The sequence below is a fragment of the Rhinolophus ferrumequinum genome, chromosome 6 (assembly GCF_004115265.2).
Source record: "Rhinolophus ferrumequinum isolate MPI-CBG mRhiFer1 chromosome 6, mRhiFer1_v1.p, whole genome shotgun sequence".
NCBI classification, from domain to species: Eukaryota; Metazoa; Chordata; class Mammalia; order Chiroptera; family Rhinolophidae; genus Rhinolophus; species Rhinolophus ferrumequinum.
The window spans coordinates 24,632,042-24,657,826 of NC_046289.1; the positions used below are offsets into that span (position 1 = coordinate 24,632,042).

General features: G+C 40.7%; 3 protein-coding genes across 5 annotated transcripts in view; 1 reads left to right on the forward strand and 2 right to left on the reverse strand.

The window, feature by feature from the left end:
- Positions 1–6,867: 6,867 nt before the first annotated feature.
- ACOT4 (acyl-CoA thioesterase 4) lies at positions 6,868–10,550 on the reverse strand. Its single transcript, XM_033106863.1, has 3 exons — positions 9,532–10,550; positions 8,384–8,586; positions 6,868–7,583 (listed from the first exon to the last, which is right to left on the reverse strand). The coding sequence occupies exons 1-3, from the start codon at positions 9,986–9,988 to the stop codon at positions 6,978–6,980; spliced, it is 1,266 nt and encodes a 421-aa protein (XP_032962754.1). The 5' UTR covers positions 9,989–10,550; the 3' UTR covers positions 6,868–6,977.
- Positions 7,590–25,785, forward strand: part of HEATR4 (HEAT repeat containing 4) — a 55,152-nt gene continuing 36,956 nt past the window's right edge. Inside the window, exon 1 of the mRNA XM_033106857.1 lies at positions 7,590–8,312. The gene's annotated coding sequence lies outside the window, so the exon portion shown is untranslated. The remainder of the gene's footprint in view (positions 8,313–25,785) is intronic.
- LOC117022754 (acyl-coenzyme A thioesterase 1) overlaps positions 16,053–25,785 on the reverse strand; it is a 36,811-nt gene continuing 27,078 nt past the window's right edge. Inside the window, exons 2-4 of one of the 3 annotated variants that reach the window (XM_033106859.1) lie at positions 22,160–22,785; positions 19,399–19,601; positions 16,053–17,027 (exon numbers count right to left, since the gene is read on the reverse strand). In XM_033106859.1, the coding sequence (XP_032962750.1) occupies positions 16,410–17,027; positions 19,399–19,601; positions 22,160–22,785 (1,447 nt within the window). In that variant the 3' untranslated portion in view covers positions 16,053–16,409. The other 2 variants (XM_033106861.1, XM_033106860.1) reach the window with 2 other exon arrangements.

A 25,785-nucleotide genomic window follows, 5' to 3' on the forward strand; every position in this document is an offset into this window, starting at 1 on the left:
CCATGAGACACAGTGCCCTTGTCCCCTCATCTTCCCATCTCAAGCTTTAAACTCTAAATTTTCTCCCCAAACAGACCTTTTTCTCACAATATCACAGTTTTCTGTTATTCCAGGCTCTCCTCTTTCAAAGCTGACTTAATAAGTCTGTGAATTTGCCTTGGTCATATTTGCATCTTTCCTTATATTTGGATAAGGCATACTTGGTGATAAAGTCATGCAGAAGTTACTCTTTTAAAGCCATAGCCAGGAAACACAATAGTGTCTGACAGTGCTTACTGGGATCCCATCCCCATTTTCATAGTCAATATCATTTTCTGTTTATTTTCTGTACAGGCCTCTGGCATTTTGTTAGTCTCTGGTGGCAAGTCCTGATACCATTTTGACCACTGGCGATGTGAGAATTTTAATCACTCTGTCCCATGTAATGGGCAAAGTTGATATCTCTTTTGGATTTTTGGAGTACCTTTTCAAAGTATACCACATTAAAATTTTTTTACTGATCATTAAATACAAAGTGAGAAAAGGAAAGGGAAACTGTAAAATTAGGCCAGCCTATTTCAACACATATTATACCTTGAAGGGTGTAAGCCTCACAGTTTTAAACAATAGTCTAACAGAATTTTGAGGTCAATCTTACATTGCCATTGAACCTCCCAGAATGTTTTAGGAAAAACTTTGTTTCCCTGCAAAGCCTCAAGAGTAACTTAAATCAATTCTTTTTTATAAATCAGTGAATGAAAGTTACTAAACTCTAAGAATCTGACATCCCTCACATGAATTTTTTTTTCAACAAAGCTGTGCTTTAACACCCCCCCCCTTTTTTTTTTTACACAACTCAAGGTAGCACCTTAAGCAGTAATTGGAAAAATTAAATATTTCTATTTCCACTGGCTTCTCCGCTGTCAGTCTTTTTCCTTAACAGTTGAAGTATTTTAAAGGTGCATACAGAAATTCAAGATCACCTCCTACCCTCATTTTAGGAGAGGTAAAGAGATTTGTCTAAAAGCAAAGTAGTAAGCACACAAATTCTCAGGATGCCACTAGAAGACAAAAAAGGGACATCTCGGACACTGATCTATTTTCTATTAGGGTGTGGTATGTTATCATGGGGGTACAGCATGGCACAAGCCTTGATGTTCCATGCTCTCCTAATGACTGATGAAGAAGGAAACCTACATTGTTGTCATTTTCTCATTCAGTCCCCACCTACCCATCAGTATAGAAGTTATGTGCATCGTTCCTATTCTTTCATTGGTTAACCTAGAAATTTAAACGTACATGCGTAATTTACCGAAGTCTCAAGTTAGCTAATATCTTTACCTTGTTTCTACATAATACCAGACGCTGAGAACACTTTAAATCCAATCACCTTCCCTCCTGACTCATATGCTTTTGTTTTCATATATTTTATGTCTGTCGTGTCTTGTTTAACCCCACCAGATATTACTTTTAAAAATATGTAGTTAGTGATTGTTTAGATATACTCATATATCTACCATGTCTACCAGAGAGTATTCCTTTCTTTTTGAATCTCAGACTTTCCATTTGGAATGGAATCACTTTAAAGCAGTGCTTTTCAAACTCTAATGTACATATGTCATTTGGGGATCTTGTTGAAAAACAGATTCCAAATCAGTAGGTCTGGGGTGGGACCTAAAATTCTGCATTTCTAACAAGCTCCCAGGGGATGCTGCTGCTGCAGGTCCAAGGACCACATTGTAAAGAGCTAATAGAGTTTCCTTTAGGGAGAATCTGTCGAAAGCAAACTCTCTGTTTTAATCAAAAATATTTTTGTTTTGCCCTCATTATTTCCTGGGTATAGAATGCAAGGTTCACATTTATTGTCACTCAGCATGTGGAACGTATCATTCTGCTTTCCTTTCTTGTTGCTGTGATAAGTCAACTACCAGTCTAACTGTTAGAAGTTGCCCTTAGAAGGTAATCTATATATTTTTTCCACTATCTGCCTCTAAGTCTCTGACTATGATTTTATTTAATCTCATAATGATGTCTGAATATGGGTTTATTTATTAAAACTGGTTTGGGATTTATAGGGCTTTTTGAAATTGAGGATTGGTGTCCTATATCAGTTCTAAAAAATTCTCAACGATTATTCCTCTAAATACCACCTCAAACCCATTTCTTTTCCTTTTTTTTCTAGAACTCTACATCCAATTGGACTTAAGTTAGATCTTCTCACACTATCTTCTACATCGAGTTAAAACATATAAAGCATTTATAACAGCATCTATTTTTAAATGTTCTCTAATATTTTCAGTATCTTTGATAGTCTGTGCTGCATTTATGTGGTTTTAGCTTTTAAGAATGGTGAACATCAACTTAGAAATTAGGCTCCACAAATCCGCAAGTTTTAATCTCTTAATAAAATGTTTTATAGTACAAAGTAAATGAAGGTACCAATGTATACTCTCAGCAGTAGTGTATGGTGAGGAGTCCCTTGCCCAGCTTCTTTGCTAATGCTGTATGTTACCTATGTATATATTTAAAAATTTTTTGTACTGTCAACTTAAATAAAGAGGTAAACTGAGGCAAGCTCAAATGACCAGATATTGAGTTGTTCAGGAATGGCAGAGGAATTGCGATTCGGGAAACACATGCTATCGCAAGATACAGGCGAGTCAATTGAGGGTTTATTATAGTTATGCTATATTAATTAATTAGAACATTTCAATTTTTATTTTCCTGAAAATGATTTATTAAACTTATTTGACTCAATAAACTTAAGAAGAATAAATTTTTATATTTAAGGACCTATATTGCTATCATAGGCTTCTAGGTTGTCATGTTTTCACTCAGTACTTTGAAGATTTCATTTCAACGGTTTCTGGTTTCCATTATCACTGTTGAGAAGTCAGTTGTTAGATTTATTGTTGCTCATTTGAAGATTGTCTTTTTTTCTGTGGCTCCTGGTAAGACTTTTTTATCTTTGTCTTTCTTTTCAGCAGTGTTCCATTGCCTGTTGCTACATAAACAATTTTGTGGACAGATTGCATTTTCCAAAGATGACTGCAACAAATAATTCCCATCTCACATGCTGTTCTAGAACCTTGCCCTTTCCCTTCTAGATAGAACCAAGTCCACTTTCCTTGCACCTGAGATCTTTGTGTCTGCCTCAACCAGTACAGTACAGTTGAAGTGATGCTATGTGACTTCCAAAACAAGATTATAATAAATGCCACGTATTTCTGCCTTTCTCTCTTACAACATTCATTCTTGAAACCCAGATAATTACGCTGTGAGAAAGCCCAAGCAACCTGAGGAGAAATCCATATGCACAGGAATCACAGTTGGCTTTAGGATTGGGGCGCAGGTGAAAACTGGAAGCACTTCAAGGAGACTGTTAGTGAAGGTCTAACAGGCCCCATGGAGGCTATCATTGAGGGCTTAAAGAAAAGCAAGAAAAATTTACTGGAAGCTGGAGGAAATACTGACACCTGCAGTAATGTGAAAAATGGAAAATATACCTAATGAATTCAATAATCTAGCTAAGGTGATTTCCCAGCAGGTTAATGAAAGTGTCACCTGGCTACTTTTTGCTGCCTCTGATAAAATGCAAGAGGAAGAGGTGAGCTAAAGAATGAACTGTTAAATATGAAGGAACCAGGCTCATATTGTCAAACTGATAAGTTTGACAGTAATACTGTTTCTCATTCCCAGCCGCTCAGATGGCAAATTATTCTTTAAGAAAGGACATCAGACCAAAGTCAAATCCAGGATATGTCTGTGGGAGGTCCTTTGTAAAGACCTCAGAAGATTCAAGATAGTGCTTTAAGATAGAATTTTCAGATTGACAAAAGACCCTCTAAAGACTTTAAAGTATGCCTAACTGATCCTATTAAATAATAAGGATTCTGGGCTTCTTATGGGTGTGGTCCTACAGCATCTTCACAGGGAGCCCAACATAGAAAAGTTCTGATCCCAGACAGATGTGCAGTGGTGTGTTTTGTCTCATGAAGTTAACCAGTACGATTTTTAGAAAAACCATGTAGTACTTAAGAGAATTGTGCTGGTGGAAGCACTATGAACTTGAACAAAAGGAGAGTGTGCAAAATAAAAAGAGATCTTTGGACTCCTAATCTTTTGTTATCTAGGAAGCAGATTGAGGAAGCTTTTTAGTTGCAAATTCAGTTCTCTTATGGAAAATAAAGATTTCAACTTAGAGGGTGAAATCAAGAGCTACAGAGAACAACTCATGGAGAACAAACGGAGCACCAGTGAAAGAATTAGCAACATTGTTCTCAGATTTCAAAATTTCTAGAGGCTGGTGACTGTTGTGTACCTCCCATTTTCCCCATACCTATCCCACCTTTGTGTTCTGTGTGTGTGTGTAGTTGTTTTTCTGTAGTTCACAGGTCTTCAGATTGAGAAGAATTATACTCAAGGAGCTACCGTGTTTCCCCGAAAATAAGACCTAGCCGGACAATCAGCTCTAATGCATCTTTTGGAGCAAAAATTAATTAAAAAATAATTAAAAAGACCGGGTCTTATGTAATGTAATGTAATATAATATTGGGTCTTAATTTTTGCTCCAAAAGACGCATTAGAGTTGATTGTCCGGCTAGATCTTATTTTCACGGAAACATGGTATACCCAAGAAACTGAACCTGAGGAGCTTCATCTGTACCTGAACTGGATATAGATGACGAGATGATGCTGTCTGGGACCTTGAGCCTGGTATGATGCTATCATGGAATGAGATTTTTGGGGAACCTTGGAAGAATGATGGGTGTGTTTTATGTATGGGAGAAATATGAACCAGAAGGCAGATTTTCCAAAGATAGTTACAATATTTCCCATTCCACATGTTCTTCTAGAACTTTGCCACTCTCCTCTCAAGAGGTGGGGAATGTATGTCCTCCTTGAACTTGGGTTGATCTTTATGACTGTCTTGGCTAATAAAGTATGGCAGGAATAATGCTATGTAGCTTCCAAGACTAGGTCAAAAGAATGCCATGCAATTCTGCCTTGCTCTCTTGGGATGTCCACGCTTGGAACCCAGTCCAGTAGCCAGTGAAAACGAGAAACTGACAGCCCTGCCTGAGTTCCCAACTGACAACCAGTACCAACCTCCCTGCCGTGGGAGTGATCATCTTGAAAGTAGATCCTCCAACCCTCAGTTGAACTACCCCAGCCAATGCCATTTGGAACAGAGGTGATCCACTTCTACTGAGTCCTGTCCAATTTGCAGACTTCTGAGAAAAATAAATTGTTGTTTTAAGCCACTATGTTTTGGGTTTTGTTTTTTTTCCACACAGCAAGATAACTGAAAACACATCCCCAAACATAGTCCCACAAAATGATTTATTTTGCTCACAAATCCACAAATTGAACAGGACATTTCTCTGCTTCAGCATATCTGAACCTTCACTGGGAAGATTCAAATGACGGGGGGCTAGAATCATCTGGAGGATTTTTTTCTCCCATATCTAGAACCTGGGCTGAGATGACCAAAAGGCTGAGCTCTAGTGGGACTATCACAGGAAATGCCTACAGTTGGCCTCTCCATGTTTTGGGCTTCCTCACAGCATAACCTCAAAGTAGTCAAATGTCTTACATGGCGGCTCAGGGCTCTAAGACCAAGTGTTCCCAGCAAACAAGGTGGTATCTTCACCTTTTATGACCTAGCCTCTGAAGTTACATAGCATCAACTCTTCTCTACTGTACTGACTGAAGCAGTCAGAAGTCCATCCGCAGTTGAGGAGAAGGGACATAGATCTCCCACCTCGTGGTGAGAGAAATGTCGCAGAATTTATGGCTATGAATATGTTATAAAACTGCCACAAGTGGTTTTTCTGTGATGTAAGTTTGGTTTTCTTTGTATTTATTTTGATTGAGGTCTATAGTTATTATACAGTGAATGTTTATGTCCCCCCGAAATTCATATGTTGAAATCCCAACCCTCAAGGTGAGGTATTTGAGGCTTTGGGAGGTAATTAGATGTAAATGTTATGAGAGTGAAGCCCCAATAATGGGATTAGTGTCCTTACAAAAAAAGGAAGAAAAACCAGAGCATTCTCTCCTTTCCTTCTCCCTCTCCATCTCCTTCTCCCTTCCCGCCCCCAACTCCCACCATATGAGGACACAGGGACAAGGCAGCCATCTGTACGCCAGGAAGAGGCCCTCACCAGGAAATGAATCTGCTGGCACCTTGATCTTGGCCTTTCAGCCTCCAGAACTGTGAGAAAAAACTGTCAGTTATTTAAGCCACCCAGTCTATGCTATTTTGTTATGGCAGCCCTTGCTGCCTAGGACATACTGCTTCTTGAATATGTGGCTTGATGTCTGTCAGTTTTGGAAAGTCTCAGCCATTCTCTCTTGAAATACACTTACACAATGCTTTGTAGCCCAGATATCAAGGAAAGTAAGGAATAATGGCTCCAAAAATGTTACACTATGATTTTCCAAAGTCTATTCTTAAGATCCAGGAAGCAAGAAGGAAAATAGGTCATTGTCACTCACCTTTGGAACAGACTTTAGACTTAACTATTCTAGAGACGGGTGCTCCCCTTCTTGACCCCAGCTGCTCCTCTCTAAGGATGAGGAAAAGGTCAGTCTAGCTTTCCTTATGTCAACACTTCTCTGTCTACTTTTGGCCACAAACACTGGATGGCCATTCTCTCCCAGTGATGGTAAAAGTAACCCAGTATTTGTTCTGCTTTAAATTTTGTCTATGGCTCAAAGTGTTAAGTAAAAAAAAAAAAATAGACAAAAACATAAATTTTAATAGTATGCTTTTTACTTTTTTGAGTTGTATACCTCCAATTAATCTTCTACAGTAGGCAGGTGTTACATTAATAAAATTAGTGAAAAAATAACTTATTCAAAAAACTTACCTAAAATACATCATTAATACCAATGACATGAATTTTTCATTATTCAGGGAGGAACTGATTTATATAAGATTATTAAGCATTAACATCTGACCTTGTATCTCATGTCAACAGTAGAGCAATGCATTACAATTTGGGGGAAGCTCCCTTCCAGGTACCTCCAAGATGTGTGTAGAAGAAGGTTAGAATTTGCTTCCAAGCATCGACCTGGGCCTTAGAATGAGCCCTGGGCTCCCCACCCCAGATCACAGGCTGTTTCAGTAATTTGTGCAGGGAAGCTGGGCACCAGGGGAAGTAAGGAAGCTCGATGTAATGCCCAGTCCCAGGGTAAGCGATGATCTGGGGTTTTTCCTTTCCATGGGCCTGTAACCGTTCAGAGGCTATTTGGGCGTATAACTCACTCCTCCAGTTATGGTCATCCTGACCAACGATGAAGAGGATAGGCCCCTGGGCCTTCTCTATTGGAATCATGCTGAGGTTCTCATGCCCTCCTACAATATCATTCCGTATATCCACAATGTCCAGGAGGCCTGAGAAATCTATCTTGATTCTCCTCAAGTCATGGCCCAATGGTGGGATGCAAGTCTCCTTATAGTATATACTTTTGTTTCCACTGAAACCAGATCCATTGATGGAAACTGTGGCTGAGACGTTCTTCAAAAATGAGGCCATGGAAAGACAAATATCAGCCCCTAAAGAAATGCCCAGAAGCCCAATGCCTGGGCCCTTTACCTGGAAGAAAAGAAAGGAGAGAGTCAAGAACCTACCCAACAGAAAAATGTTTTTCTAAATGCAACTACAGATGCGATTAGTTTTAATTTGTGAATTGGCTACAAGAGAATCAGCCTCAACTAATAGAAGTTTCTTTCCATGTAGTAAAGAAGATCTGGCTGGACACATGGCAAACAAATTTAAACTCACTGATAAATTTGAGAATTGGTTATACCCGTTCCAGAGAATCATCCACTAGAGAATGCTAAGTCATGGATCCTGTTAAATTCAAGGCTTCATTCGGGTGAGCATGATCAAAGTCTCAACATGCCAGAGTATCTAACTGTGTGGAACCAAGTTCTGTTCCAAGAAGTGAATCATTCATCAGACCCCATCCAAATAAATCAGCAAATGATTAACATATACAAAGTAATACTTCAGAGTCCAATTAAGTGGTAGTTAGTTTCTGAAATTGGTGGGTAAGTTCTGATCAAAATCTGAGGATATACTGACATCAGAAAAAGATTAAAAACAAGCACGGAAAGCTAACAAATTAGGAGCTCCATAACAAAAGGAATTTTAATATTACTAAATAATTCCTTTAAATAAAACCTCACATGCTTTTTACGATTAATTCAGCATTATTAATCCATCTGACAGAGAAAGTGGAAGTAAGCACATAAAGTCAAGGAAGTCTCCAAAAGAAACCTCTGAAAGAAGAGTGGAGCAACATTAGCGCACGTGGCACAGGTGAGTGCAAAGCAACACTGCTCTGGAAATCTATCTAGAGAGAATGATACAATAAAGGACATTAGGAGAACCTCGGAGTGTTGAAGCATGTAGCACAGGGCTTCTTCAAAGTAGTCCATGTTTATGTTGTCAAATTCCTTGGGGAGATCTTCAAAGTCGTAATAAGCTAGAGCCAATGTGGCAAAGCCGTGGCCAGCCAGAAGGCTGGCTCGATATTCCAATAGACCACCTCCAACACCAAAGAGGTCAATGATCCCTGGGAAAGGTCCAGGTCCTAGAGAAGGGAATATTATAATGGGAAGGTATGACATAATTTAAAGAATTTGCTTTTCTTTAAGAGATCTTTCTAAATTATTTAGTGGGTTCCTGTGAATCAAAGGAAGGAAAACAGCTCACTGAGTTACTCTTGAAAAGGGATACAAGTTCCCTGGTGGGAGGAAAATCTACAAGGTACCCTCTCATTGATGAGTTTACCCTCCATATGATTTTTTGATAAATTGTCTTCAAGGTTCTAAGAATCTTTGGTTGTAAAAGAGTAACAAAGTCTTTCCTTAATGACTATATCACAGGAGGAGGAATTTCACATTTTAGACTGTGTTGGTTCAGTGTTCTGTTAAAGGATTGGACATAGAATTAAGTATCTTGAAACAAAGCTTTATGTTGTGTTGCATCAACCCTTGGCATTTTTGTGTGTATTATATTTCAGCTATCTAGAGAGATGAGGAAAGAAAAATACTTAGGGATGACTTTAGGTGAGGAAGGCAGTGAAGTCTTAAGTGTGATCTGCGGTAGAGAGGAACATAAAGAGGTGCAGAAGAGGCCCAGTGTACTCAGGACACTAGGGAAAGGCAACATGGTAATTGTTTCCTTAACCGTCGTCATTTTTTAAAGACCTGTAGAGCTGATGCCTGCAGAGATCTGTCGGGTAGTTAATAGCAAAGTAAACAAGCCTATCCACCTTGACCCTGTTTTTTTTAATCTGTATAATAACAGTAGCCACCTCATTGGAATATTATAGATATTAAGTGAGGTTATGCAAACAAAATGAATAGCACAGAGCCTAACATATCAAAATAACCTATTTTGGTTGTGCGGCCACTGATTCAGTCAACGTCAGTTTCTCTTACCGTGTCTCCGAGCCAAACTCCCATGAAGCAGTACCAGAAACCACTGGTGGCCCAGAGGACACGCTCCCGCACCCCCAGTAGCCCAGGCTCACCTGCGGGAAGGAAGAGCGTAGCGCGCACCCGGCCCGCGCGCACCGGCTCCCGCCGCACCCCGGGTGGAAGGAAGTCGCGCTCGTGCACCGTCCGGCCCAGGAGCCGCCCGCCCTCCGGCTCGTGGCCGTCGAGCACCGCGAGCTCCACAGCGAAGGGCGTCTGCACATCCCGCTTCAAAAACCGCCAAAAAGGCTTCTCTGGCTCCAGGGCCCAGAGGAGTCCCATGGGCTCGAGCCCCGAGAAGCTGCCGCCTAGCGCGGGCGCGCGCGTCAGGTCCACCTCGCCTCGGGCGTCGGCGCAATATCGCGCGTGGGCCCGGAAGAGCGTCCCCTTCTCGTCGCGCAGGTACGAGCGTAGCGTGACTGGCTGCCGCGGGACCAGGCCGCGCACGACGATGCGTACGGGCTCGTCCCAGCGGCAGCGGCCGGCGGGCTCTAGCCTCACGGTTGCCGTCATGCCGGTCGGGTGCTACTGCGGTCCAGACCCGGATCAGGGAAGTTCAGGCCGGTGCCGGAATCCCGTCCCTGCCTCTGGGGAGCGCGCCGGCAGGTCCGACTGGGTCAGGCTTTCTCAGGCTCCGGGAGCAGTCGGTGGCTGAGTCGCCTCGAGTCGCCTGGACTCTTCAGACTCGTGGACCACGTGCCCGGGCCTGGTCTGAGGTAAAAGCACCACCAGGTGGCTCTCTTGGCCCGAGTAAGGGAGCTCACGGACGGCTCTAGAAGTGGTGCCGAATCCGCGGACCCAGAGGATGCTTCTAGGCCTCGAACCACTCTCACTTGCTGAAATTCAAGTAATTGATTGGTAGTAAAACCAGAGATGAATGACTTTAGGAAGAATTCCAGCCCCTCCATAATAATTAAAAAGCAAAACAAAAATTTTAATGAACGATAACATACAGTTCAACAAATTTTCACAATCCGAACATACCTGTATAACAAGCACTTGGATCCAGAAACATTATCAGCCGCCCAGAAACCACCCTCATTCCTCCTGCAGGCACTTTCCCCTTCTCTAAAGGTACTCTATCCTGGTTCCAACAAAAAGGGTTAGTTTTTTCTGTCTGTATTTTATGGGATTGAATCCTTCAGTGTGTTTTCTTTAGTGTCTGTCTGCTTTCACTCAACTTTATGTTTGTGAGATTTCATCAGTATTGTTGGGTGTAGTTGTAGTTCGGTCATTATCACTGCTAAATTGTATTCCATTTTGTGATCGTAAAATTATTTGACAATTTTACTACCTATGGACATTTGGTAGTTTCCAGTTTGGGACTATTAGGAATAGTGCTCTGAACATTCAAGAAATTGTCTTTTGATGGACATGAACGTGCATTTCAGTGGGGTATACACCTGGGAGTGGAATTGCTGTGTCATAGGGAATGAGACTGCTCAGTCTTAGTAGATACTAAGAGTCAGCCTTTTGAATGTTACCCTAAAAGCAATATAGGTATAATGTTCAGGGATGCCCAGCATTTTATATATGTTGTAGTAATAGCTACTCTTTATCAATGCCCCATCTATTTTATATACAAAATTTAACAGGTTCACAAAACACTAGGAGTATTTTTCAAGTACTGCAGAGGAGGAACCTGATGGTTGGAGAATATTAAGCCACTGAGGATTACCCTCCAATAAGTGCCAGAGCCCTGACTAACTCCAGATGTGGAACTCAAAAGTGATCAGTGGCTTTGTGGTGAAATATAATCAGAGTTCTAGCTCTGGCTTCAGCACTGACTAGTACTGTAGTCTTAAGTGTATTCTTTCTCAGGGTCTCATAGTTCTTGTGTGTAACAAGGTTAAAGTCTTCCATATGGGTGTCAAACATGATAGTGTATGTGAAAGTCTTAGAAGAATATTGTGAAGCAAAATGTAATTATTGATTTCATAATAGCCTGAGATTGAGCCTATGCATATTTTGTTTCTCATGGTCTCCAGATAATTGTCATCGGTTTGCATATTGCTTTTTAAACTGCTCTGTAAAAGAAAAATCATAGTTCTTTTTTAAAGAAAAAAATATGTATTTTTCAAAATAGATGTAAGCAATACTGAAACGTTTAAAATGTGAAATAATGGAGTCTTTTCTCCCTCCGGCTCTCCTTTCCCCAAAGATGGGTGCATCCATCTAGATTTTTTTCTGTATGTTTATAGTATGTAAATATATGGGAGTGTGAACATACTGTTTTTACTATTCTGCAACTTGCAGACCTTTCTGGTGTGGCCAGGCCCTATCCTAAGGCATGTGCAGCTCCCACCCTAAGTCATCCAGTATGACCCAAAGCCCCTGAGCAAAGATATTGCTATCAGTCATGACATTCCAAGGGCCTAGAGATCACCTTCCAGTAGCCTAGAGTACAGGCCAGACCTCCCTTTTGGTAGTGTTAATTCTTCAATACACAAATGGGAATTTTTTATGATTTTCTTTTCACTTCTTTGTAGAGCCTTTTAATCTGAAGCCTGAAGTTGTCTGCAAATACTTAGCCTCATCTCATGTGACCACGTGCATCCTAGATGCAGAATGACTTTATTCTGTGGCTGTGTTTTTTCTTAGCCTGAATTCTTAAAGCTAAGTAAATGTGGTGCTGAGCAAAATCTATTGTTTTGTAAATTTGTTAATCCAAAGCCAAGACCACTGCTGTTAGTACAACAGCGTGTGTGTTGCAATCGTCCATTCCTTAATTTTTTCTCATAGATTTCCTTCCTCTCATTCTTCAGCAAAGTTATGAGAGATTTAACTCTTTTTTTCCCCCCAAATTCCTAATTTGGCTATTAGCCATGTCCATTTTGTTTTTCAGCTTATCTATTGAATTGGTCATCTCAGTAATCATATTTGTAATTTCCTATGTAAATCCTTCATTTATTTATTAGTGTAGGTAGCTTGCATGTTTCCTCTGCAGTTGTAGAAGTCTTTTTTTCCTCAACAGACCTCTTTCCTAAATGAGAAGTGACTGTAGGCTCTGAGTAAATATGTGGGGTGTGTGAATGTCACTATCAGGGCTTAACTTCAGGTCACTGAACATACTGGCTCACTGGGGACAACCTCCCCCTCCCTCCCACAAAAGAGGACTTTATTCCTTTCTTCTTTTTTCTTTATGTAGGTTTATTTACTTGCATATTCCTTTCTTCTTGAACTGGAAGTATTTAGTATAGTCCCCCACCCAGCAGAGCTGCCATTGCTCTTTTTTGCCCTCCCTTCTCTGTCTACTGTGGAGATTTTAAGTCTCTATATTTATAACTAGGATCCTTTCCCACGCTGATTCTTCACATTTTATTGAGTGAAGTCTTAAGTGTAACACCAAGTTCAATGCCCCAGAAGCCCCTAGCTCAATTAGTATGTGTTTACAGAAGATTCTGACTGGTTCCCAATGCCACAATGATCCTGAATGCAGTTTCTAAAATAAGTAATGTTACCGGTTCATTACCTTATCTCTCCTGTGTAGGGGAGGCAAAACTGCCTCTATCCTCTTAGGGTTTCTGGTTGGACCGGAGAATTAAATTGACATATCACAGATTAAGAAGAAAAAATCATACCAATTTTATTTTTACATGTGCAGAAAGTCTCCACAAGAAAAGGAAGACCCAAAGAAGTGTCAAAACCTAAGTACTTAATATACTAAATTGAACAGAGTGGCAACTGTGGAAAATAAAATATATGGGGAAACTAAAGGAAGAGAAATTATTTTAACAAGATCTTGTGCAGAATTCTCTCAGCCTTAACTCTTACTTCTAGTGATAAGACTGTTTCTTTCCTCCTGGTATACGGAGGGCGGCTCTCACATGAGAGTTTCATCTTCTGCTTTTAGGGAAAAAAAATAGAAATGAGTGCCCTTCTTGCACCTGCTGTTTTTCAAGTGCCTTTAGCTCAAAATAAGCAATATTCCAAATGACATTTTGGGGTAGCATCCCCTGCACTCCTTCTTCACCTGACTTGTTTCCACTTGATTTTGAGAATTAAAGATAAACTGAGGGAGAATTTTCATCTTGCAGTGAAATACTGCTATGTGCTAAATTTATTCATGTTTCCTAACATGTATTTTCTAATGTCAAATTCTGTGTTCGAATCTAAATACACAAGTCTCCTAAAAGTCAACTTCCAAATTCCTTAATTAGTCCCATTAACAGTCATAATTCTTATTAAGGGATTATTCTGTATAAGATCTTGTTAAAATAATTTCTTTTCCTCTAGTTTCCCCATATATTTTATTTTCCACAGTTGCCACTCTGTTCAATTTAGTTTATTAAGTACTTAGGTTCTGACACTTCTTTGGGTCTTACTTTTCTTGTGGAGACTTTCTGCACGTGTAAAAATAAAATTGGTATGCTTTTTTCTTATTAATCTGTGTTATGTCAATTTAATTCTCAGGTCCAACCAGAAATCCTAAGAGGATAGAGGCAGTTTTGCCTCCCCTACAGAGGTGAGATAAGGTAAACGCACATATGTTCCTGGCATAAATTTTGTTGATATTAGAATAGTATTGAAATGTATTGGACATGTATTGTACATGTATTAGAACATGTATTGAAATAGAACACAAACGAATGTTGCCAAAATGGTGAGGGAGGGAAGAAGTCTGTGTCATATTCCTAGAACCTATTTCTGGTGAATATCGCAAGTATGGAAGATAGAATATTCTTGTCAGCTCAATCAGCAATCTGTATTGACACTATGAAGAGCTGATGCAGAGAAGAGATGCCCAAAAGTGACAGGCAGCTGACAGTGAGGCTGAAGAAACCACCTCTTTCTACATCAGGCAGAGAATCATCTAATTTTTCTGTATTAATCAGGAAATGAAGTAAACTTAATATTCTGTGGTAATATCACCACAAGAACTAAGACAAAAAATAGAAACAAAATACTGGATACCGATGGACTTCAATGTGGAAGTAAAAAAATGAAATGTTTTCTATGAAAAAACAAGAAATTACACTGGTTTGACAGTTTGCACATCCCTAAAATTCCAGTGAGCTGGTTCAACTTTCTCACTATTCCCCACAAGTTCCCAATTGGTTATCCTACAGAGAGTATCAGTAGACTTTAAGGGAATTCATGATGCACCCGAAAAGCACAACACTGTGTGTGAATGTGAATGCACACAAATGCGCATTCTACTGGGTAGATGAGAAGAGGCAGCAATGGAGGGACAAATGGCTCTGTGCCCCCTAAAATTGAAGAACCACGGAGATAAGAGAAACAGCTTAACAAAGAAGAAACTAAATTTGGGATACTGAGCCCCAGCTCTGTTTACTATGTGAAGAACTTCTCTGAGACTTGGTTTCCTCATTGCTAAAATGAAGATGACACCTGCCTCACAGATTGGTGATGATTAAGTGACAAGCACACAGTGGTATAGAAGAAAAAGCAGACAAAACAAAAAGAGCATTGTACTGTTTTTGAGAGGAAAAAAATCCATCAAGAATTGCTTTATTAAAACAGATAACTGAGGAAATAACACCATAATCATAAATTAAGGTATTATTTTTACTTTAAATACATTAACGTTTAAGAAAAGTTTATTATGGAAGTAAGCTTATTGTGGAACTATTTATAACAAGTGATGTAAATATTAAATCATTTTTCACATTAATCATTGTTAAAATCACTTATGTAATTCATCTAAATAATGTTTTACCAGTTTTCAAAACAACTAAATCATAAAGGCCCATATGTGTAAACAGAAACATAACTTAAAATTTATTTGCACTAGGAGACTCCTTATTCATCCAAGAAGATATCAAAGAACTAAAAATGTATCTGCTATGAAAATTTTTAGTAGTTTTACATCTAAGTAGTAATCTAACTAGTAATTTATAGCTAAGATACTCACCTCCATTCTTAAAGGAGAAACTCAAATCTGATAATATTTTTGGTATTATATGTTTTTCTATGATAGGTAATCATTTATTAATCAAATTTAATTATTAAATTCAACAAGTAATAAATAAATAATTACTGAGCAAAAATTATGTATGAGCCACTGTTAATAAGTGGTACCTCGGTTTTCGAACTTAATCCATTCCGGAAGACCATTCGAAACATTCGAAAACAGCCGACAGCTAGGCCTCAGATCTTGCACTCAGCGGAAGCCGCGTGACATGTTCGACTTCTGAGTCGTGTTCAAAAACCAAAGCATTTACTTCCGGGTTTACAGTGTTCGTAAACCGAAATGTTCATCAACAGAGACGTTCGAAAACCGAGGTACTACTGTACTCACTTTCCTTTCAGAGCTGAAGCCTTATGTTGTTAAGGTCCGGAATTGTCCCCCCCTCAGACAGACAGAGAACACACACAATAATGCAAGTCACACAACGAGGTTTATTTCCAGCCAGCTGGGGTCCGAGTCTCTGCCCGACGCAGCGGGTTTTAACAAGGACCCCAAACACTTAAAGCCAAGGGTTTATATAGCATTTTCAAGGCTTTCCATAGCTTCAGACAATACAAGATAAACTACAGGACTTACATAGCTTCAAAGAGTATAAGATTTACTACAGGACAAGGAGACCAGGAGTATAAGATAAGCTACAGGACTTCTAGTCTCCATGCTGCAACTGCCCACATCCTGGAATTTACAATTATGTTGTTTCAGGCTAGGGCTGTTAACCCTGACCTTAAGTTAGCAGTTCTCATGCTAATGGTCTCTTACAATGTGTTGTGAGAGACTAAAAGGATGCTTTTCCCATCTGCTGTGTTTTCTGCAGAGTCACTCTTCTCCCAAACAACTGAAAAGGCATGTAGTTTATAAAAATCTTGAAAACTCATTGGTAAGTTCAATTTTAACAGTGAGGAGGGGAAAACTTAAGTAATTATTAAAAAGAAACAAATTACACATGTACACTAATTGTGGCAGTTGTTCCCAGGATAAATTAGTACCAGAGATGCCATACAATTAAGTAAAAGATTCCAGTTTTGGTGGGATTGTTCCCTTTTCCCCACCCAAGTGTTTGTGGAAGAAAATCTGGATCTGCTTCCAAGCATCCACCTGAGCCATGGCATGAGCCCTGGGCTCCCCTCCCCAGATGACAGGACGGCCCACCAAAGTGTGCAGGGAAGCCCTGCACATGGGGAAGTAAGGAGGTTCAATATAGTGTCCAGCCCCTGGGTAACAGATGATCTGGGGCTTCTCTTTACCATTGGCCTGTAAGTGCTTAGAGGCCTCATTAGCATAGAATTCACTCTTCCAGTTATGGTCATCCTGACCTACAAGGAACAGGAAGGTGCTCTCAGCCCTTTCCACAGGAATGATGCTCTTCTGGTTAGATTCTTCCAAAGGGCTGTTCAGGACATCCAAAATGTCTGCCAAGCCATCTTTAGTCACCTTGATTCGATTTGGGTCCAGACCTATAGGGGGCAGAGTCTCATCCTTGTAGTGTAAGGCTCCTCCAACATTGACCATTGAGCCATTGATCATGACTACGGCAGTGATGCCCTTCAGGAACGAGGCCATGGAGAGGCAGAGCTCCGCCCCTTTGGAAATTCCAAGCAGCCCGACTCCTGGACCCTTTACCTGAGATAAGGACAGAGGAAAAAGGAGAATGCGTCCATGAATCAGTGTGGTGAGTAGTGCCTTGAATTGGAAGTCAGTTGGAACTAAGCCTGAATCAGGGCTCTTACCATTTATCAAGACTTGCAACCTTGGGATCTCTACTTATTCTTCCTTTCTCTCTTCCTTTCCACAATTTCTGCATCACCATTCTTGGTGACTTCAACAGCCATGTGAATGATCTACTAAGTACTTTGTCCTCTCGTTTTTTTAACCTCCATACCTCCAATGATCATTTTCTTTAACACACCTCAGCCACCCACTCCCATTGTCATAACCTAAACCAAGTCATCATCAGTAAATACCTTGTCTCCAAAATCGCAACTTCAAGCAGTTTACTCTCTCATTGCCATCTTAAATACTTCCAGTTTAGCATTTTAGTACCACGTGTTTCCATCTCTTTGAGACCTTGACTACCACTTTTTTCACTATCAAAACCTCTCATGTTCTCACTTCACACCTCATCCAGCTTAGATTTCAAGTTTCATTATTATTATCACTCCCTTGCAAGCACTCTTAGCTCCTTTAATACCTCTCTTCCTTTGGTCATACTTGCCTGGAAAAGTGCTAACTTTAGTTAAATCCACCTATTTACTTCCTCTAGGCCTGTATTTGTACGAATGAACATTGCTGGAGAAAAAAATACACATTTGTGCTGTCATCTTACTTTCATTTCATGACCACAAGTTTCAAATAAGCATCCATACTGCCCATCTATCCTGCCAAACTTCACTGATGTTTGCTTTCCACTTCTCCAAAATATTCAGTGATGAAAAGCAAGGAACTACAACCAAGATTACTTTACCCAGCAAAGCTATCATTTAGAATCAAAGGAGAGATAAAAAGCTTCTCAGATGAGAAAAAACTAATGGAGTTCATCACCACCAAACCAGTATTACAAAAAATGTTAAAGGGATGTCTATATAAGAAGAAGAAGAAGAAAGATAAAAAAAATATAGTGAAATGGCAAGAACTACATATCTATCAGCAATTATTTTAAATGTAAATGGATTAAATGCTCCAATCAAAAGACATAGGATGGCTGAATGGATAAGAAAACAAGACTAATATATATGCTGCTTACAAGAGACTCACTTCAGATCAAAAGACAAACACAAACTAAAAGTAAAGGGATAGAAAAAGATGTTTCATGAAAATGGAAACAAACAAAAAGCTGGAGTAGCAATACTTACACTAGACAAAATAGACTTTAAAACAGAGGCTATAACAAGAGACAAAGAAGGGCCCAGTAATCCCACTTCTCTGTATTTATACGAAGAAAACTCAAAACACTGCTTTGAGGTGATGTGTGCATCCTTATCTTCACTGCAACATTATTCACAGTAGCCAAGATCTGAAGGCAACCTGGGTGTCCCCGAATGGATGAATGGATAAAGAAGAGGTGGTACATATATATAATGGAATATTACTCAGCCATAAAAAATAATGAAATCTTGCCATCTGCAGTAACATGGAGGGACTAAAGGGTACTGTGCTGAGAAAGTCATACAGAGAAATACAAATGTTGAATAACTATGGTGTACACCTGAAACTAATATAATATTGTATGTTAGCTATATTTTAATAAGAATCTTTAAAAAAAATTTTTTTTTAATTAAAAAAATTTAGCAAGGTTTGTCTTCTGATCCTCTGATATCCTGAGCTTAGAACCCTCAAAACATTTCCTAGTGAAACCTGAGGCCAAATGAGTCTGGGGCTCATGCAGCCTGTGCTGCTCAGCCAATAGACCGACACAGAAGTTGGGTCATAAATAAGCGTTTATTATCAGAGCACCTGTGGTCTGAGAAGATGCCTCCAAAACTGCCTTAACATTCTCAGACCAGCTTGGGGTATTTAAGGGAAAATCTAGGCATTCCTCCAGAGGATACATAATAGTAGCCTTCCCTCTGGCCACTGATTCTCAGGTGGAGTCTGCAACCCAGGAACAATGATGGAATTAGCTAAACCATAGAGATTGTGATCAATTAGCCTTAGGGTATTAATCATAAAAAAAGGGACCTGGATGGGACAGGGGACATTCCAAGCTCAAGCCACAGGGGGATGATCTATTGTTAAGCTATACCATGTTTCCCCGAAAATAAGACCTTGCCAGATAATCAGCTCTAATGCGTCTTTTGGAGCAAAAATTAATATAAGATCTGGTATTATATTATATATTATACTATATTATATAAGACTCGGTCTTATAGTAAAATAAGACCGGGTCTTACATTAACTTTTGCTCCAAAAGACACATTAGAATTGATGGTCCGGCAAGGTCTTATTTTCGGGGAAACACGGTATACAGACCACAAAACTTAGAATAAGTTCCGACCTGAGGGTGATTACGCAGGTAGTTCACAGCTTCTTCAAAGTATTCCAAGTGGAGGGTCTCCATGCCCTTGGGGAGGTGTTCATAGTTATAATAAGCCAAAGCCATCACAGCAAAACCCTTCCCAGCCAGCAGACTAGCTCGATATTCCAGAAGGCCACCTCCAGCTCCAAAAATGTCCACAATCCCAGGGAAGGGCCCCGGTTCTTTGAAAGAAAAAAAACACAAAATTAAAGTATTCCTAAAACTCTTTGCAGGGGAATTAAAAACTATTTGTTGCCTACTTGTCAAAGTTTTATATTGACAATTAGAAATGCTGAAAGACCTCTGGTCTTCAAAGATCCAGACAGCAGCATAGGCTAAATCCAATGCCCTTCTACACCCAATGCCTCAAATCCCCATTTTACAAAGATTATGTATTACTTTTATGATTAAAAATAATTCATAGACAATGAAAAGCAAACCATTTCCCTCTTCCCCTGAAACTGACAATGCCAAATGCTAATGAGGATGTGGAGCAACTGAAACGCTCATTGCTTCTGCGAATGCAAAATGATACAGCCACTTTGGAAAACAGTTTGGGCAATTTCTTATAAAGTTAAACACATACTTACATATAACCCAGCAATTTCACTCCTAGGTAATTACCCAAGTGAAATGAAAACCTGTGTTCACACAAAAACTTGTATGCAAGTGTTTGTAGTGACGATTTATAATCTTCAAAGACTTGAAACCCAAATGTCTTTGTTAGGTAGAAGTTAGAAAATGGAGGAGGAAAGGTGGGAGGGGTCCATAGTGCCTAGAGAAAAAGCTCATAATTAACTTTGATTAACTGCCTCCAGCCAAGTATCTGTTTTTATAACAACAGATGACAAGAGGTAGTCTGGAGCAAGATAAGGATCTGAGTTAACAGACTTCCACCATGTTAGGAGGTCACGCCCTCCCATGGAAGAGCATGTACCACCTTTTCCTGCCACATCAATATGTAACTCCCTCACCCCACCCAGCAAACTATACTCGAGACAAGGGCTCTCTCACCAACACGTTTTCTCTCTCCCTCTCCCTCTTTTTCTCCCTCTCCCTCCCTTCTTGGCTGGGCCTGTTCTCTTTCCTGAGAACGTATCACTAATACTGGAGGCCTAGGCCTCTCTCTCCAACATTGGCTAGGCCCATTCTCTTCCCTGAGAATGTATCCCACTCATTCTCTCTCCCTCTCCCCCTTTATCTCTCTCTCTCTCTCTCTCTCTCTCTCTCTCTCTCTCTCACACACACACACACACACACACACACACACACACACACACACACACCTTGGCTGGGCTTGTTTTCTTCCCTGAGAACGTATCACTAATACCAGGGGCCTAGGCTTCTCTCTCTCTGCCCCCTTCTCCCCCACCTTGGCTAGGCCCATTCTCTTCCCTAAGAATATATCACTAATAAACCTTGCTTGCATATTAATCAGCTTGCTGACCTTTGATTCTTCACTGTGTTGGCAAGAAGAACCAAGACTCCTGTAACACTTCAACTGGTGAATGAATAAATAACCTGTGGTACGTCCATATAATGGGGTACTAAGAAACAAGAGGGAACTACTGATACGTGGAGCAACATGAATGAATCTCAAATGCATTATACTAGCCTCAAAAGGCTACATACTCAGTATGATTTCATTTACTAGATATGTTCACCATTTGCATAAAAAGTTTGTATTTAACATGCAATATTTGAAGAATAATAATAATAAAGCAAACACTTTATACCCAACACTTTTAAGAAACAACTCAGTACTAACCATGGAAGCTGAGTACCTGTGCTCTTTCCCTCCATTTCCACTGTCCTGGATTTATCATTCTCTTGGTTTTCTTTACTGTATTACCCCTTATACGTGTACCTTAAACAGTATTTTGTTTATTGTGCTTGCTTTTTGAATTTTATCTAAATGTACTGAAACTGTTCTTCTGGGACTTGATTGTTTCAGTCAGCACTGTTTTTGAGATTCATCCATGTTGATTCTTGTAGCTGCAGTTCAATCACTTTTGCTGCTGTAAATACTATACCTCAGTTTAGTTATCTCTATTGTTGATGGATATTTGGTCTGTTTGTAGTTGTTTTTGTTCTTACAAACAATACCATTTGGTGTATATGTATCAGGAGTAGAATGATATAGTCAAATTTCTAAGTAAAAAATTGTTTCCAGGAGGAGAGAAATATATTCCTTTTAGCAGTGTATGTGAGTTCCTTTTCCTCTACATACCTGTCAACAACTGGTAATGTTAGACTTGTAAATTTTGGCAAATTTTGAGGGTATGAAATTTGTAGTTCAATTTTGTGTTTCCCTGATTCCTAATAGGATAAGCATCTTTTAATTTTTTTCATTGGCCAATTGCTTTTTATGTAATGGGAAAATTATCCAATAATTTCAGATTTCCAGTTGATAGCAAGAGGCCTTCCTCCTTCATGCTATAATTTTCTTAAAACTAATATACTGTGGGAATTATAAGCAAAGTTATAAAATTGAAAACCTTTTTTAAAAAATTAAAAACTTGAACTACCTGTAAATGTTTTTTCAAACATTACAGTTGTCTTTCCCTTTCTTTATGATGTCTTTTAATTGACCTCTCAGTTTTGGAGCGGCAGAGGCCCCTCCCCAGCCAGCCTTACATTCCATTCTTGTCTCCGGAACGTTGGGAGCTATCTTCGTTCTCTCGGTAGAAGCCAAGGAGAAGAAAAGAAACTGGCAGAAACAGGTAGGCGGTCCGCTCACCTGGCGGCAGGAACAGCGTGGCGCGCACCCGGCCCGCGCGCACCGGCTCCCGCCGCACCCCGGGTGGAAGGAAGTGGCGCTCGTGCACCGTCCGGCCCAGGAGCCGCCTGGCCTCCGGCTCGTGACCGTCGAGCACCTCCAGCTCCACAGCGAACGGCGTCTGCACGTCCCGCTTCACCAGCCGCAGAAAGGGCTCCTCGGGCTCCAAGGCCCAGAGGAGTCCCATGGGTTCGAGCCCCGTGAAGCTGCCGCCCAGCGCAGACGCGCGCGTCAGGTCCAGCTCGCCACGGGCGTCGGCGCAGTATCGCGCGTGGGCCCGGAAGAGCGCGCCCTTCTCATCGCGCAAGGAGGCGCGCAGCGTGACCTGCTGCCCTTGGGCCAGGCCGCGCACGACGATGTGCACCGGCTCGTCCCAACTGCAGCGGCCGGCGGGCTCCAGTGTCACCGTCGCTGCCATCCGGGCAGGGGCCCAGGAGACCGGGCCACCAGGCCTCATCTTTGGGGGCCCGGACAGCCACGCCCAACTCTTTGGGCTTCTTAGGCAGAGTCCCGACGCTCGCAGGACAGCGGGAAAAGAGGCCATCATTTTGCGACTTGATTTCAGACCTCGGATCAACTGACACGGGCTGTGGAGAAAGTTAGCAACTGGTTAGAGATCCTCTAGCGGCATACTGCGCATCTGCAGGCTCCGGGCCCAGTGGGCCAGAGCAGCCTGCTAAATTGAGTTTGGACTGCCAGAGTTCAACCCATCAGTGGCCTACATTTAAAAGCAAGAGCCAACAAATGCACATGAACTTGCTTAAAGCCTCCTGTGCTGAAAAACTTCCACTTTATTTGGGAAAGAATTCCCTGCTTCTGCCTCGCAGAAGTTCTTCGCCTATGCAGTGGGTTGATCCTGAAGAAACCCGGCACATGGCAGTCTTCAGTTCCCACTTTTAATGGCTGAGAGGAGTGCAGGACTGGAATTGAATTTTATCACTTCAATGTTGAGTAATTAACATCTGTTAATACCGTGTTTCCTGGAAAATAAGACCTAGCTAGACCATCAGCTCTAGTGCATCTTTTGGAGCAAAAATCATTTTTATACTAAAATAAGACCCGGTCTTATATAATACCAGGTCTTATATTAATTTTTGCTCCAAAAGACGCATTAGAGCTGATGGTCTAGCTAGGTCTTATTTTGGGGGAAACACGGTAATCATAGACCTCTTATTTATTTATTTATTTATTTATTTATTTATTTATTATTATTTTTTTAAATAAATTCTTTTTTTCCTCTTTCTTCAGCTTCCCCCCACACACACACTCTGGTTCAAGCCGTTGTTTCTCAGTCTAGTTATGTACATACAGCTCCCTGGTCCATGCTGGTATGAGCCTTGCTCTCCCGCCGGCTGAGGCAGTTTGTCACCAGCTCATAGTAGCTCATGGGGAGCTGGCTGCGGGCCACTCATGCTGACCTTCAGCTCTCATGGCAGCCCAGGCAGCACACACAGGCCCACAGCGGACCATGCGATCACAGCAGGCCCAGCTCCAGGGAGAGCTGTTGTTCACAATCTTAGCTGTAGAGGGTGCAGCTCACAGGCCCACGTGGGAATCAAACCAGCGACCTCAGGGTTAGGAGCACGGCGCTCCAACCACTGGGCGGGCCCAAGAAATGCTCTTTTATGGACCTGGGATGGGCTGTTGTAAAGGAACAGTCTATTGGAGGAAACTGAAATTTGGAAGTACAGTGACTTCATTGGCTGAGTTATGGCAGTCCTCCATTGTCCCAGCTCCTACCGGGCAAGGAGGAATTTTTTTCTTCCTCCTACTGAGGTAGTAAAGTAGTATCACTTCTTGTGGGAGATGCAAGGTATGTTCTTTTCCTGTGGGGGGTCGGTAGTGTGAGTTGAGTGATGTGTGTGCAAGCTTTCTCTTCCAGCCTCTTGCCTCCTTTTTAAATGAGGTTTCTGTTTATTAATTTTCACATTTCCCCCTTTTGATCAAGCTCTTTCTCCATAAGCATCACTCATCAAGAGTCAGGTTTTTCTGGACTCAGTAGCCTTTTGTCCCTTGGTGCCATAAAGGAGCTTTCCTGGATGTCATGTCTGATGTTGGAGGGAAAATGCACAGATTGGAAGCCTATTGTCACATTTGAGTAACAAGGAAGGGTAGGAGATTTCTCAGGCATTTCCCATCTAAAGTCTGTATCTTAGAATAGTGAATATGGCAAAGGCATACTCAGAACAGAAAGAATTAAACAAATGCTTTGGAAACAGACAATGCAGGAATAAAACATAAAGCAATTAAACAGTATTATTTCAAAAGAAATTATTTGGAACAAAATGTCTTATTAAAAATACAGCCTTTTAGGCGGCAGGTTAGCATGGTGCTCTTAAAAACAAGGTTGCAGTTTCAAGCCCCGCATGGGCCACTGTGAGCTGCACCCTCCACAACTAGAATGAAACAACTACTTGACTTGGAGTTGATGGGTCCTGGAAAAACTTAATATACTTAATATAAAAAACTTATAAACAATATAAATAAAACTTAAATAAAAACTTAAAAATAATACAGCCTTTTCCATTTGTAGGTTACAAATTCGTAGACTATTAATTGAATAAGAATCTAGACCAGTTAATAGTCAATATGAAAGAGAGGCTTCTGTGAATTTTAAATCTTGTAATTGGCCTCATCTGAACATCTTGGGAAAGCTGTCTCATTAGGTGTTGTCTATTTTAATTTGGGGAAATCTTCACCTTTACGTCACCAGATTGTGTGCAGGTCTAGTTTAGGTGCTTTCTTTAGATGTGCCATGTGAATACAGGAGTTTATTCCCTGGAATTTGGTGGCACAGAGTTGGTTAGCAATGATAGGGGGCTTTACAGTGAGGTTGAAGAGTTTTTCCAGAGGTGTCTTTTCCAATAGCCAAAATCTTCAGGTTGCGAAGTTATATTTCTCTGGAGTGCATTGTGAAAAGATTGCTCTGCCAGAACATGGCTAATTTTGATAGAAGCAATAAGGCCTTTACAATATTGAAGTATACCTCCTTATATCAGCTGTGGATCAAAAGAGGCAGGGGCAAGGTACATTGGGTGCCCTGTGACTATCTCGAAGGGTGAGACTTTATGAGTTCTAGGGGGTGAATCTGACATTTATAAGGACCAAGGGAATGCTTTTGACCAAGGTATTTGGAGGGTCTCTACAAATTTTGCAAGTTGAATCTTAATAATGCCATTAGTGCATTCATCTAAACCTGAGCATTGAGGGTGGTAAGCACAGTGAAAGTGTTATAAAACTGGCCAAACAGCACAGACTCCTCAAAGCACCTGACCACTAAAATGGGTTCCCTGATTACTATGGAGTTCAAGAGGGGTTCCCCAGGTAGGGATAATCTTCCAAAAGTACTTTAGTGACAGAAGAGGCAGTGGCCTGTCTACAAGGGAAAGTTCCAGTCCAGTGTGAAAACATAAAGACCATGACTAAAATATATCTATGAGACAGGGAAGCTGTATGAAATCCATTTGTCAAAACTTGAATGGTCCATTAGACAATTTAAAATGTTTGGGAGCAGTACGAACAGGTTTCCCTGAGTTGTACTTTGGACAAGTGGGACAAGTGAGGTAGGCACTTTTTGCAGCCTTAAA

Coding starts and splice junctions, on each gene's coding strand:
- ACOT4 (XM_033106863.1), bottom strand. CDS start 9,988: ATGACGGCAACCGTGAGGCTAGAGCCCGCCGGCCGCTGCCGCTGGGAC. Junction 8,587..9,531: donor TACGCTCTTCCTTCCCGCAG/GTGAGCCTGGGC, acceptor TCCCTTCTCTAG/GACCTGGACCTTTCCCAGGG. Junction 7,584..8,383: donor ACATGCTTCAACACTCCGAG/GTTCTCCTAATG, acceptor CTTTTCTTCCAG/GTAAAGGGCCCAGGCATTGG.